Consider the following 12,557-nt stretch of genomic DNA (forward strand, 5'->3'; position numbering starts at 1 on the left):
GTGTCAGCTTGAGCTCGCTGTCACTGACCCTTTGCACTGTGACAGGCTTGCTTCTCCTGCGAAGAGCGCCAGGCGGGGCACTCAGTTTCCAGACGTGGGAGCCTTATCCTCCCCACGGCCCTCACCCCTCCCACCAGCTCACACACACACTGGCATGGGAGAAGGGGAAGGGAAGTTATAGATCTCTCTTAATAAGGGTAAAACAGGGGAAATTCCATGCAATCTGACCCCTGACTTAATCCTTCAACTACCTTGAACCCCACACCCCCAACAGCTGCCATAGTCTTCCCGGGATGGGCGGTCTTCCCGAGGCCTGCTGGGAGGGCCACAGGCAAAGTAGAAAGGGATCCGGGATTAGTGCCCTGACAGGGTCCCCAAACCGTGGAGTCACTCAGGACACTGGCTTTTTTGGTTGCACATTCCCACCAAGAGATTTAATTCCTGCAGTTTCCAAGGTCCAAAACCTCTTAATCGCTCGGTTTAGTTGTGAAGTCTTGGGAAAGCGGAGAAGAGCCCCGTGGTTCCATTCTCCAGCGACTCAGCGCCAGGTCTGGGCTCAGCCCGGGTGCTGGGGTCGCAGCTTCGATGGACTCGGGAATGGATTCATCCATCATGATGATAAATCTTCAGCAGCACAGGCCTTGCATATGTTGGGCGTCCTTACAGGGCTTACAGGTTTTTACATATATTATCTTAGCATCTTCTAGGCGGCTCTGGGAAGCAGCTGTTATGATGTAGATAGCCAGGTGAGTCACGTAAGGCTGAGCTGGTTGCTCAAAATTACTCAGACCTGAAGCCAGCCTCCATTCTTATCTGGCACCATCTGCTTTGCAAAAATCTTTTAAGCTGACTGTGTTTTACTTACCTGCATATATAATGGGATCAATGCTTTTTAAGCCTCTACAGAGAAGTCTGTAAAGAAAAGGAAGAAACACAGATTCGTCCTCTGGTACCATGAAAATGTTACTATAGATACTTGTTTTCCAGTTAGGTGTTTGTTTTTGTTTTTAGATAAAAATCAATACAACTGAATGTCAGTTTTTGTTCTTAAAAGGCTCATTCTCTTCTATCAGAGACTGTCTTCCATTACACAAGAACAAGAAGTCTAAAAGCCTGTTTTCAAGGCTTCTTCCGATGTCTTTTTAAAAATGCAGACAGTCAATCTTGCCAGTTCAGGGGTGATTCTTGGCGCTTTTAAGCTCAAACATTCCTCCCTTCAGCTAATCTTCATATTCCTCACTCTGCTTGCGGGACGGATGGCTGCCAGGGCTACAGTTCTTGGCCCCGCGTTGCCAACGGCAATAACGCACCAGGAATTTTCCACTGGGGGCCGTTCTTGGGGAGGGCACCCAGCGCTTGGTCTCCGAGATCCTCCTATGTGGAGGACCCTGGAAGGAGCACTCTGGAAGGAACAAGGAGTAGCTGGGACTCAGAACCCTCGGCCACTTCTCGCTAGGGGCTGGGGGCCCTGCCAGAGCTTGGGGGCTTGGAGCAGAGTCTCCAAGAAGAAGCAAGCCACCCAGAGGCAGATGTTCCCTCTTCAACTCTGGGACGTGCACACCCACACCATGCACACCAACAGCTTCCCTGGAACAAGAGGGAAGTGAAAACAGATTTAGAACGACAGGTCTGTTTCCATCGGAGGCCACTCTTGGGCACAGGAGACCAGCAATAGCTTTGTTTTCGAAAGGCTCCTCCTTGGCAAGTACTTACAGCGGGCTACACTTAAACGAAGAAAAAATAAATATATGAAACTGTATTTTTTTATTCTTCAGAACACTGCAAAAGTGTCTGCTGTTCCTTTCAACATCTCACCTAGATGTACTCATGGGTTTGAATAAGGAAAAATCCCAACCTCCAGTTCCTGGCTCCATCTGTAACAGGACCCACAGGAACCCACCCTCAGGAGAGGCCCATGCTGGTTTGATGCACTGTGGTCGCCATCTTGGAATTCTTCATGATTTTTGCACAAGGGGCCCCACATTTTCATTTTGCACTGCCTTCTGCAAATGATGTAGCCAGTCCTGAGAACAGGCAAAGGTAACCCATAGTGCCCTGTACTCTTCAGAGAAAAAGCACAAAATGGCCCTTTGTATTATGTCTGAAGACTAAGCTAGAAACACCACATGCTATTTCACCTGCGAGGCCTTTGCCTTTATGAAGAATTCTGCAATCTGAAATTTCATACTTGACCCAATTAATTCTAAACTTCTTAAGTGTTTTAAAAACACATGCCTGAAGGTATCACTGGTCTCCCTCCGAGGGCTGACCCAGTCATATTCTTACCAATGCAAGTGTTACTTGTTAGGGCCAGGGACAGGAGATTTGTTTTCAGGGGCCATCTGGGAAAATGTAAGTGTCCTGTGGAGTAACTTCTTGGCCAGGATTAATACATGAGGTGGAGTGAGTGAGTGCTCAGGAGGGGCTGGGGTCCCAGAGGAGGACTGTAATGGTAAGAACAAGTTTATGGGGGGCTCTGGGAGGGCACTTGATGTCCAAGTCCTTAAAACAATGTTCTGGGCTCATGTGCCCCATTCTGATTCTCTCTTGAACCCATTACAATCACTCCACCAAAACCGTGCCTACCAGGGTCTGTAGTTTCCTCCATGCTGCTAAATCCAGTGATCACTTCTCAGTACTCATATTAGTTGATTTGTCTGAGGACTTGGCATGGTGGCTCACTCTCTCCAATGTGGACCTCTGTCTTCACTCACCACTCTGGGTTGCCTCTTCCCTTGTGGCCACTCCCGTGCCCCATGCTACTGGGTCCTCCCGATCACCCAATCTCTGCTGTTGGAGGGTTCCTGGAGTCACTGGCAAGGCCCTCCCCTTTTCTGTCTACAGCTCTCATCCAGTCTCATGGCTTTCAATCATAAGTCTACGCTGTTGTGTCCCAAATGGCCTTCTCCAGTCCAGTCTCCTCGCTGAACTCTACACCTCTATATCCAACCATGGGTGTCCCCACCTGTGCAGTGACAGCTATCCCAAACTCAACATGTCCAGAACAAAACTCCTCTTTTGTGCCCATCACCCTCCAAACCCAGATTCTTCCACCTCCCACTGTCTTCACCGTCTCAATAAGTGGAAACTCCATTCTTCAGCTGCCCAAGCAGAAACCTTGGGGCTGTGTTTGACACCTGTCTCTCACACCCCACAGCTAACCCATCAGTGAAACACTTCCAGCACTCACTTTTGTCACTGCCAGCATCTCCTACCTGGATGATCACAGGTCTCCCTGAAACAGCCCAGGCATGACCTTGGGCAAGTTACTTAACCTAAGCTTCAGTTTCCCCACCTGCAAATGAGGACAACAACATACACATGATAGATTTCTTGAAGGATTACATAAGTTAATGCCAACAGAAGCGCTTAGCACATGTTTGGCACATCACAAGCCACTCACTACATTTAGCTGTGGTTATTTTTATTCTGATCATTAATAACTAACAGCTTCTGTGAAGTTGGGTTCAGAAAGCTAAATTTATAGAGAATGAGCATTAGACATTGTATTTAACTGTATTTTATTTAACATTAGTAAATCTCAGTCTCATGTTTTCATTTAACACTACACTTTTTATCACTGCAATGTTTCCAGTTCATTGCCCAGATAAATCATTTTCACAAGCTTAAAAATTTCATGGAAGAGTTATCTTGTTCATGGAGGTTACCAGTCCAGCTAGGACAATGTCCTGTTGCTTGTTTTCATTTCTGTTTTGACGTTAAGCCCCAAAGGGAGGTCCCACTGAGCTTTACTGGATTTCCAAGGGAAAGTCTGGCAGGCTGGGATCCATGGATTCATACACTTTTCCAATCTGGAGAGGTTGAGTCATCTGATTGCTGTATGGGTTACTTACTGTAGTTGGCACTTGCTCTTGAGTTTCCACAACTACAACGAGCCTTCCAAATTCTTCCTTCTCCATAGATTCTGTCCTCTATGCTTTGAGGCACAAAGCTAACTTCTGCCTTGTTGTTTTCCACGACAGATGTGAAGCCACCAGATTGTGATCAATACCCGTTCTAGAAAGGACCCACTTCTATTCAGACACGAGTGCTTTTTTTTCTACAACTCCGCATATTGCCATTCAGCTAGTCCCCTGTACTGGCTTCCTAGGGCTGCTGTAACAAAGTATCACAAACTGGGTGGCTTAAAACAACAGATTCTTACAGTTCTAGAGCCCAGAAGTCCAAAACTAGGGTGTCAGCAGGGCTTGTTCCTTCTGAGGACTGTGAGGGAAACTCTGTTCCACTCCCCGCTTCTGGTGGTTGCTGGCAAACCTTGGCATTTCTTGGCTTATAGACATATCATTGCAATCTCTGTCTCCTTCCTCACATGGCGTCCTCCCTGTTTTTCTGTGTGCTCGCAAGGCCATCTTGTTATAAGAACACCAGTCTTATTGGTTTAGAAGCTTACCCTAGTCCAGTATGACCTCATCTTAACTATATTATAATGAGCTTATCTGCAGTTATATCTGCAACGACCTTATCTCCAGATAAAGGCACATTCTGAGGCACTAGACATTAGGATTTCAACATTATCTTCTGGTGGGGGGGGATATAATTCAACCCATAACATCCTTTATTATATAAAGCTTTCCCATGGAACATTTTAACTATGAATCATCTAATCTTTGACTCTCTAGACAATATTCTTATAACCTGTGTCTTTTTACTCTTTCATATTTTTCTTGTCTAACAGGTTTTTATCCACCTATACCTTGAAAAGGGAAAAACAACAACATAGCAAATCTAGACAACTATCTTGTCAGGAAAAACAGCTATGCAAAGGCACCAATGTATTTTATTAAATGAAATCTGATCATTTCATTTAGAAATATCTATCTGCTGTATTTTTAATGGCTTCTAATGAAATTTGGTGAGTTGGAATTAGAGAGATAATGCCTCCTGAGAAATGGTGGAATTTTTGTGACTGTGGTTACTTAAAGTTGGAGTTTTCACTAAATCAATAGATGGCTCAATCTCGCTGAGTTGAAAATGGTCTCTACAAGCATCTAACCACATACCCATGGTTTTCATTTGTATTAACACGGGCTTCTCCCCAAACCAGTTCTTATTAAGAAAAATAGGTTTTTCTTTAGTCCTCCAAAAGAGAGGGGAAAAATTTAATCTATAAATTGTCATTTCTCTATGATGTGGGAAAGATGTTTCACACTGATATCCCTGAATGACATGAGCAAGCCCTAAACACCATGGTAGTAAGAAGTTAGTCATACAATTATTCTGTCTCTGCCTGTCACAGAAAGACTGCAGTTCTACAACATGGGTAGATGGCAGAGAAGTCCTCATAAACTTAAAATACAGATGCCTGCCAGTCTGAAAAAGAACCCAAGGAAAGTTATAGAATGTTTGGAGCTGTAATGAAGGCAACTTCATTTTTAGAGCCAAAAAACCCCCACAGTGTGGCCCATTCTGAATGAATATGAAATGGTTTTTCAAAGGTATTACTTGATCACTGTCTCATAATTCTTATATATTTGTGTAAGAAGGTGTACTAAAATCGCACCTCCAGCTTCTAGGAAAGAGATCCATTTGCTTCGTACGTTAATAAGGAACACGGCAGCCAGCATGTGCTTAGGAAATACTAGAGTATTGCCGCTGGAGTCCAATCCAATTATTCGGATATAGCATAAAAGGTCTTTCTTTTCTCATGGTAGTTTTGCTCATTTATATCATTAAGGTGAATCCAAATCTTCCTTGAGTTTATTCTTAGTTCCCAAGTTGTAGCATTTGTGAAATATCTAAGCAATAAATGCACAGCCAAGCTAGCTGAGGCAACAAGAACAGACGGTTTTTTGAGCCATTTTCTTAAACTGCTGAACATCAAGGTTGAGACAACTCTGCATTCTTTCAAGGTCCAAGGACCATTTTCATTTAAAGGCAGCTCTTCCTCTTTCTTGATAAGCGCTAGGAAACAAGGTTGTATACTGTCTCCACAGTGGGTCCAACCCCATGTCAGGAGCCCTTGGGGACAGTGTAATGTGTGTGATGAGGTGTGTGTGATGGCCCGTTCCCAGATGGCTTGATATCTCCCACTGCAGGGCAGACCAAACCTAAAAAGAGGCTGAGTGGCCGAATCTTCCAACTCTTCACCAAGACATGAGCCCAGGGGGTTCTGGGTAAAGAAATTCCCACACGCCTGGCTCATGAACCTCCTTCCCCACGGGCCGCACCGCTCCCACGCTGGGTCTGACATGCCCTTCAGCAGTGTGGGTGGGGAAGGGCCAACGAGCCCCGTGTGTCCACAGGAGAGCTAAAGTAACCAAAGGTGAGACTTCTGCAGGATGGGGACATCGTGTGACTCAAAGGTCCTACTGGCCTCACATCTGCACCCCCCCCAGGCAGCCTGGGGGGCAGGGAGGCCTGAGCTCACACCTTATCCGGCAGGAGAAAGGTCTTCGGGAGACCAGACAAAATGAAGAATGGATGTGCCCAGGGACACCGGACAGTAAAAAAGCAGGAGCAGGGGCTAGGCAAACATTGTGTCTGTCCCTTGTCCCAGCCAGGCTGTCCCCACTGGCCCCCACTGTTGACACCTAATTAGGAGACAAAGCTCCAAAGCTGACGCAGCTAGACTCCAGGCGGGCTGGGAGGTTGAATGCAATGGAGAGACTACACCATGTTCCTGCTCCTTTTTTTTTTTTTAATTTATTTCCTTAAAAAAAAAAAAAAAGGAATGTAGCTCACAGACAACAGAGGAAGGAGCACCATAAAAGTTTATATGGAAAAAAACCCTCACCTTTCAGATCTGGTGCTCATAAAACCAGATCCAGTTTGAGGGGCCGAGCGTGCCCTGGTGTGTTTCACAGCTGGCCTTTGAGGATTTTCATGTTACTTTATAGCCCCGGGGCTTTCTGAGACCCTGCTGAGGGCAAACCCTACATCCTGCTGGCCTTCCTGTCTGTGCTCATTCACCTTCCCGAAAACCAAATTGGTTTTTTAGTTTTTGGTTTTTCTTTTAGCAATTCTAGCTCATCACTGCCCCATGAAACTTTCAAGGGACTTATAACCTCTCAGCCTGCTTGCCAAAGTGATTTGACTTCAGGCCGTTCCCTGGAAAAGTCAGGCGAGGATGTCTCTAGTCAAGCAAGTTTAGGAAACGCCACGCAGCGTTTTCTAGAAGTTCATAGTGCACACCTGCATAATTAGGGCGGTGAGAAGGTCTGGGGTTACCGGCTTTCGACAGACCCACCTGACATTTACATCCTCACAGGAGACATCCTGCAAACACAGCGTGGCAAGAAACACTCGCTGGGAAACACCATCCTAAATCGTGCTCAAGCACACACCTAAGCCACGTATTGCCCACCCAGGAGTGTGCTTTGGAGGCTTTGCAAACCCAGATGCAAGACACAACATTTATTCCTGGAATGCATTATCTTGTTACGCTCAGCCTCACCCACCCAGGCCGTCAAGGTCTTTTTTGGAACTTGATTCTTAGAACCATATTTGTCTTGGACTCACATCTCTCTAGCGCACGCTTCCACAAGCACGCACACGTCTGCAGGAAAAAGTGGCCCGCAGGTGAAGCCAGTTGCAACTCTACATGGCCCGGCAGGTCCTGTATGCACTGCCCCTCTTGGGAGGCATGCTTGGGCAGGATCCTTCCGGAGCATCAGGGATGGTTTTAGGTGGTTTCCGAGGAGGTGCCTTCATTTGAAATTGTTTTTCCATTGAATGGCCCCATGGAGAAAAGTGGTTGCTGGGAAGCTGAATTATGACCTAATGCCAGTAGCAGCTGCTGGTAACTCCAGGGAAGGGGTGGGGAGCTGGTGTCTGGGAGTTGGGGGCTCATTAACACTCACTTCTTAAATTAGCAAATCCTTCTAGTACAAGTTTAAAAATAGCAACCTAATGGTTTCTAAAATTAGCCGTCACAGCTCTCCATAAATATTTAGACCTCCAATAAACTTCTGGTCCACTTCCCCAGACTAACGGGGTCAAGCAGGCTTAGCTTTTATGCCACATTCTTGAGGATCAGTGTACTTAACGATTGACCTTGACAAGCAAGAGCTTTGAGAAGCCTCAGAATGGCCAGGACCAGGGACAGCCTGAGCGGCCATCAGCCTGGGGACAACCTCCATGCAGGACTGGAAGGATCTCAAAGGCCACTTGGAGAAGTTGGGAGCCTCCAGGCTACGTGTAGGAACCGACTGTCCAGGCTGGCCTGGGACTGTCCCAGTTTCACACTGCGAGTCCCCTGCCCTGGGCAACCTCTCAGTCTCCAGCAAACCAGAACTGTTGGGTCACCCTGGCCACCTGAACCACTGCAAAAGGATCAAGACTAATGTTCTCTGGGGACAAGTGGGACAAGTGTTGACTCTCCAGAATACACTGATGACACCACCCCTCAGTCTTCATGCCAACGTCCGTCCTATTGACTTGCGAAGCGTAGCATTTGAAGGAGGAATTAAACCAGGGAAAAGACCAGCCAGGCCAGGCAGAGAACTTCACCCCCTGCACCCGGTTCCCCCATGTGTAAAACAGGATGAACAGTCGCTGTATGACCGGGTTACTACGGGGACACATGGGGCAACGTTATGTCAGTGCTCTGCAAAGTGCCTGGCATCCCTCAGGCCCAGAAATGGGCACTTTTGGTGGTAGCTCTGTTGGGGCACTCAGCACATGGGGCGGGGGGCTCACTGCAGCAGCCCTGCCTCATCCATCGGAGTGACCCTCTACCCGGGTGCCATCTCCTCCCCGGCAGTGGCTGCAAGACAGCCGGCCCCGCCCTGCTCTGGACAGCAGAGATTGTCGGGCGCCCCCCACCCCGAGCCCAGCCCCTGCACAGAGTGGGTGCTCGCTAAGTGGAGGGAAGAAGCCTTGGAGCAGAGTCTAAAGAAAGCCAGCATCATGACAAGGCGCAGGTGGCCTGTCAGGGTGAAGTGCGTGTGGAGACCACCGCGTCCTGAAGAAAGCATCATTTAAAACGCCTGCGAAAACCCTAACATTGACCACTGCGTGTCCTGCTGGGCACCACGCTGTTTCGTTGTCCCCTAGTTTTGTTTGTCTGTTAAGCAGCACGGAACTAAGAAATACCCGCTGCAATGCTGAGACATCGAAGCCCGGTAGTCCTAAATCCCACAAGATGATGGTACGGGCCCCCAGTTCTAAATCCCACAAGATGACGGTACGGGCCCCCCGTGGCAATGTCACTTGTGTTACTAACCAAATCCTGCGCTGTAACTTAGTAGGGGGTTTCTCCGCAAAAGGGGACCCAGGGTTAAAGACAGTCGCAGTGAGCCTCTGTGCCGCCTGGGAGATGCCCTCCCAGCCCACATTTCGCTCCCTGCAGCTTAAATGAGATGAAGGAAGTAGGTTTTGCCCACTGAGTTCTTCCTTGGTTTGGGATGCTGAAGTGACTTGTCATCAGCAGAGAAGCTTCCAGAGCCAGGAAACACTCTGGGGCCATGGAGTCCAGCTTCCTCATGTTAGAGAAAGAAGCTGAGCCCACACAGACACCCCGAGTCACTCAGCAGGTGGGGGTGACAGGGTGGATTGGTACCCTGCCCCGGGCAGGAGAGAGGACCCAGTGGTGTTCACCAGGGTTTTCTGCCCACCTGCCCACCTTCCCTCCTCCCTTCCTCTCCTCGTGGCGTCCATTCCCTTGCCTCCCTGCCTCTCTCCTTCCTCCCTTCCAACACTTCCCGAGTGTCCCCTATTCGTCTGGCACTACATAGGTGCCGGGTCCTTGCCCCGGCACTACATAGGTGCCGGGGGCAAGAAGCGTTCTGGATTTGGCCACGGTTAGAATCTCTGAAACCTCTGAAATGGCTCCGCATTCCCGTCTCTCTGCAAGTCAGGTAGCGACAAGCACACCGCTCCGCAGACAGGTGTGAGGGGAGGTGCCCTGGTTTGTGGTCCTGGCCCCGGCACCTAAGGAGCTGTGACCTTGGTCACTCCCTGGCCCCTGACATCAGTGCGCAATCTCGAAGTTCACATCCAGCTCTGGGGTTCTGGAAGAAAGCGTCAGACCTGCCTGTGGGTATTAAACCTTTCCCTCTCTGAGAGCCCAGGGAAGTCACCCCCTTTCGGGAGACGTTTCATCCTGACAGGCAGTCTGGGGCTAATTTCTCAGGCACAGGTAGCGCACACCTTAGCTCTTGTCAGTCCACGTGTGGGTTAGTGATTACGGACCAAGCAGCACGAAACGAGATTCAAACGCAGCCGAAGTGTTTAAGGGTAGCCAGAAGGTAGAACTTTCCACGCCGGCTTGCTAGGTGCTGATAGATCAGAAACTGGGGCTCTGGATTGCCCTTGCGGGGCGGGGCGGGGGGCGCTGGGGAAGGGCAGGCGGGCCAGATTTCTGCTGTCATCCCTTCCCCTTCTGGCCTTGCAGGGAAAATGTCTTGGACAGGCAGCTTATCCTTGCACCCGATGAAGCGTCAGAAACTGTTTTGAAAAATATGTTAATTGTCATAGCAACTGCCCACGGAAAACTCAGTTTCGGGGGCAGAAATAAACGCAGCAAGATAATCTTTAACCCATTTCCCTTCTCTCCCTGCCCCGCCTCCCGGCCTCATTAGGACTCCGGCGGGCGCCTGAGCGAGCCCGGCAGCCGGCCACCGGGGCCATGGCCAGCACCGCCGTGCAGCTGCTGGGCTTCCTGCTCAGCTTCCTGGGCCTGGTGGGCACGCTGATCACCACCATCCTGCCGCACTGGCGCCGCACGGCGCACGTGGGCACCAACATCCTGACGGCCGTGTCCTACCTGAAGGGGCTGTGGATGGAGTGCGTGTGGCACAGCACGGGCATCTACCAGTGCCAGATCTACCGCTCGCTGCTGGCGCTGCCCCGCGACCTGCAGGCGGCGCGCGCGCTCATGGTCATCTCCTGCCTGCTCTCGGGCGTGGCCTGCGCCTGCGCCGTGGTGGGCATGAAGTGCACGCGCTGCGCCAAGGGCACGCCCGCCAAGACCACGTTCGCCGCGCTGGGCGGCGCGCTCTTCATCCTGGCCGGCCTGCTCTGCCTGGTGGCGGTGTCCTGGACCACCAACGATGTGGTGCAGAACTTCTACAACCCGCTGCTGCCCAGCGGCATGAAGTTCGAGATCGGGCAGGCCCTGTACCTCGGCTTCATCTCCTCGTCCCTGTCGCTCATCGGCGGCACGCTGCTCTGCCTGTCCTGCCAGGACGAGGGGCCCTCCAGGCCCTACCAGGCGCAGCCCAGGGCCGCGACGGCCACCGCGCCCGCCTACCGGCCCCCCGCCGCCTTCAAGGACAACCGGGCCCCCTCGGCCACCTCGGCCTCGCTCAGCGGGTACAGACTGAACGACTATGTGTGAGTCCCCGGGGCCCGTCCCTCCCCGAGTCCACAGCGGCACCAGGACCCAGACTGGCTCCGATGCAGGGTCCCGGCACAGAGTTTACTTCCGGGCTACTTTTTTGTCCAGAGGAATTAATATGAGTATGAGGGAGTGGGCTGAGAACACAGGGAAGGAAGGGAGAATAGGAGAGGGGAGAAAAGCTCTGTATACCAAAGACTTAAAAAAAAAAAAATCCTTTCTGTTTTTGTATTTATTATATGTATTTCTGTGGGTGATTTAATAACAGCTGAATGAAAAGCGACTTGGGAGTTGGGTCAGTGGGGTTTGTTCGCGATACAGGAATAAACCTCTTGGATGTGGTTGTTAATGAAATGGACAGTATTTGTTTCTGTTTCCAGTCCGTTCTGTCTGCTAAGGTCTTGTAACCACAACCTACTGTCAGGACTCCATATCGCCAAGCAACGGGGACCCTCAGAGGGTGGCCACAACCCACATACGATGGGAAAATCAGAGGAGGGCCGGGCTGATATTCATGGAAATGATGCTCGAGGGATATTCACCAAGAACAGTCACTCCAGCTTAAGCCCAGAGGCAGGGCAGGAAGTACGGGGTCCCTGGGGGAAAAGATGATTGCTTTAAATCACAAAGTAAAGATAACGGTCGTTTTCTCCTGGTAGCCTCCACTAGTAAGGAAGCAAAAGTCAGAAGAAAAAAGACAGAGCAAAAGGCGCCTGGCCGCTTGGCTCCCGAGGCATTGGCAAGAAGCCCAGTTAGGAGCACGGCTCAAGCCCGACTGCCCCGCAGATCACCGCTGGCTTTTCTGGGGACAGAAGCATGATGCCAGCTGCCTTCAGAGCAGGTACCAGAGTCTGTTGACTTCTTTAGCTGGAAAGAACTGCTGACAGGGCCACATGAGCTCTGACTGCTGTCAGAACATTGATGATGTTTCCTGGTTGTGATCTAAATCACGTGGTCACACACACACACACTCACTCACTCACACTCAGACTCTTACGGCTGTCCCATTAGCTGGTCCGGGGAGCTTGGTCCTGTTCCGTGTCCTTTCATTCCACAGCCTTGCCCATGATGTGCCCTGATGGTGCCCTGCTCTTGTCTCTGTCCCGAACCTCAAGTTCTGAACGTGTAAAGAAAATACCCTGTTGGGGGAAGAGTGGAGACTGAGACCTACCCACAGAGTGGCACTTTCACGAATTCCTCCATTCTCAAGGGGTTTTGTAGAAGGGCCACCAGGGCTCCAGGGTTCTAGCATTACTGC

General features: G+C 50.0%; 1 protein-coding gene across 3 annotated transcripts in view; it reads left to right on the forward strand.

The window, feature by feature from the left end:
• Positions 1 to 11,659, forward strand: part of CLDN14 (claudin 14) — a 59,406-nt gene extending 47,747 nt beyond the window's left edge. For all 3 annotated transcript variants that reach the window (XM_040483957.1, XM_040483955.1, XM_040483956.1), the window contains one exon: positions 10,542 to 11,659. In XM_040483957.1, coding sequence (XP_040339891.1) covers positions 10,589 to 11,299 — 711 coding nt within the window. In that variant the 5' untranslated portion in view covers positions 10,542 to 10,588 and the 3' untranslated portion in view covers positions 11,300 to 11,659. The remainder of the gene's footprint in view (positions 1 to 10,541) is intronic.
• Positions 11,660 to 12,557: the final 898 nt, after the last annotated feature.

Source organism: Herpailurus yagouaroundi, unplaced genomic scaffold (genome assembly GCF_014898765.1).
Source record: "Herpailurus yagouaroundi ecotype Mexico unplaced genomic scaffold, PumYag 162, whole genome shotgun sequence".
Lineage (NCBI taxonomy): Eukaryota > Metazoa > Chordata > Mammalia > Carnivora > Felidae > Herpailurus > Herpailurus yagouaroundi.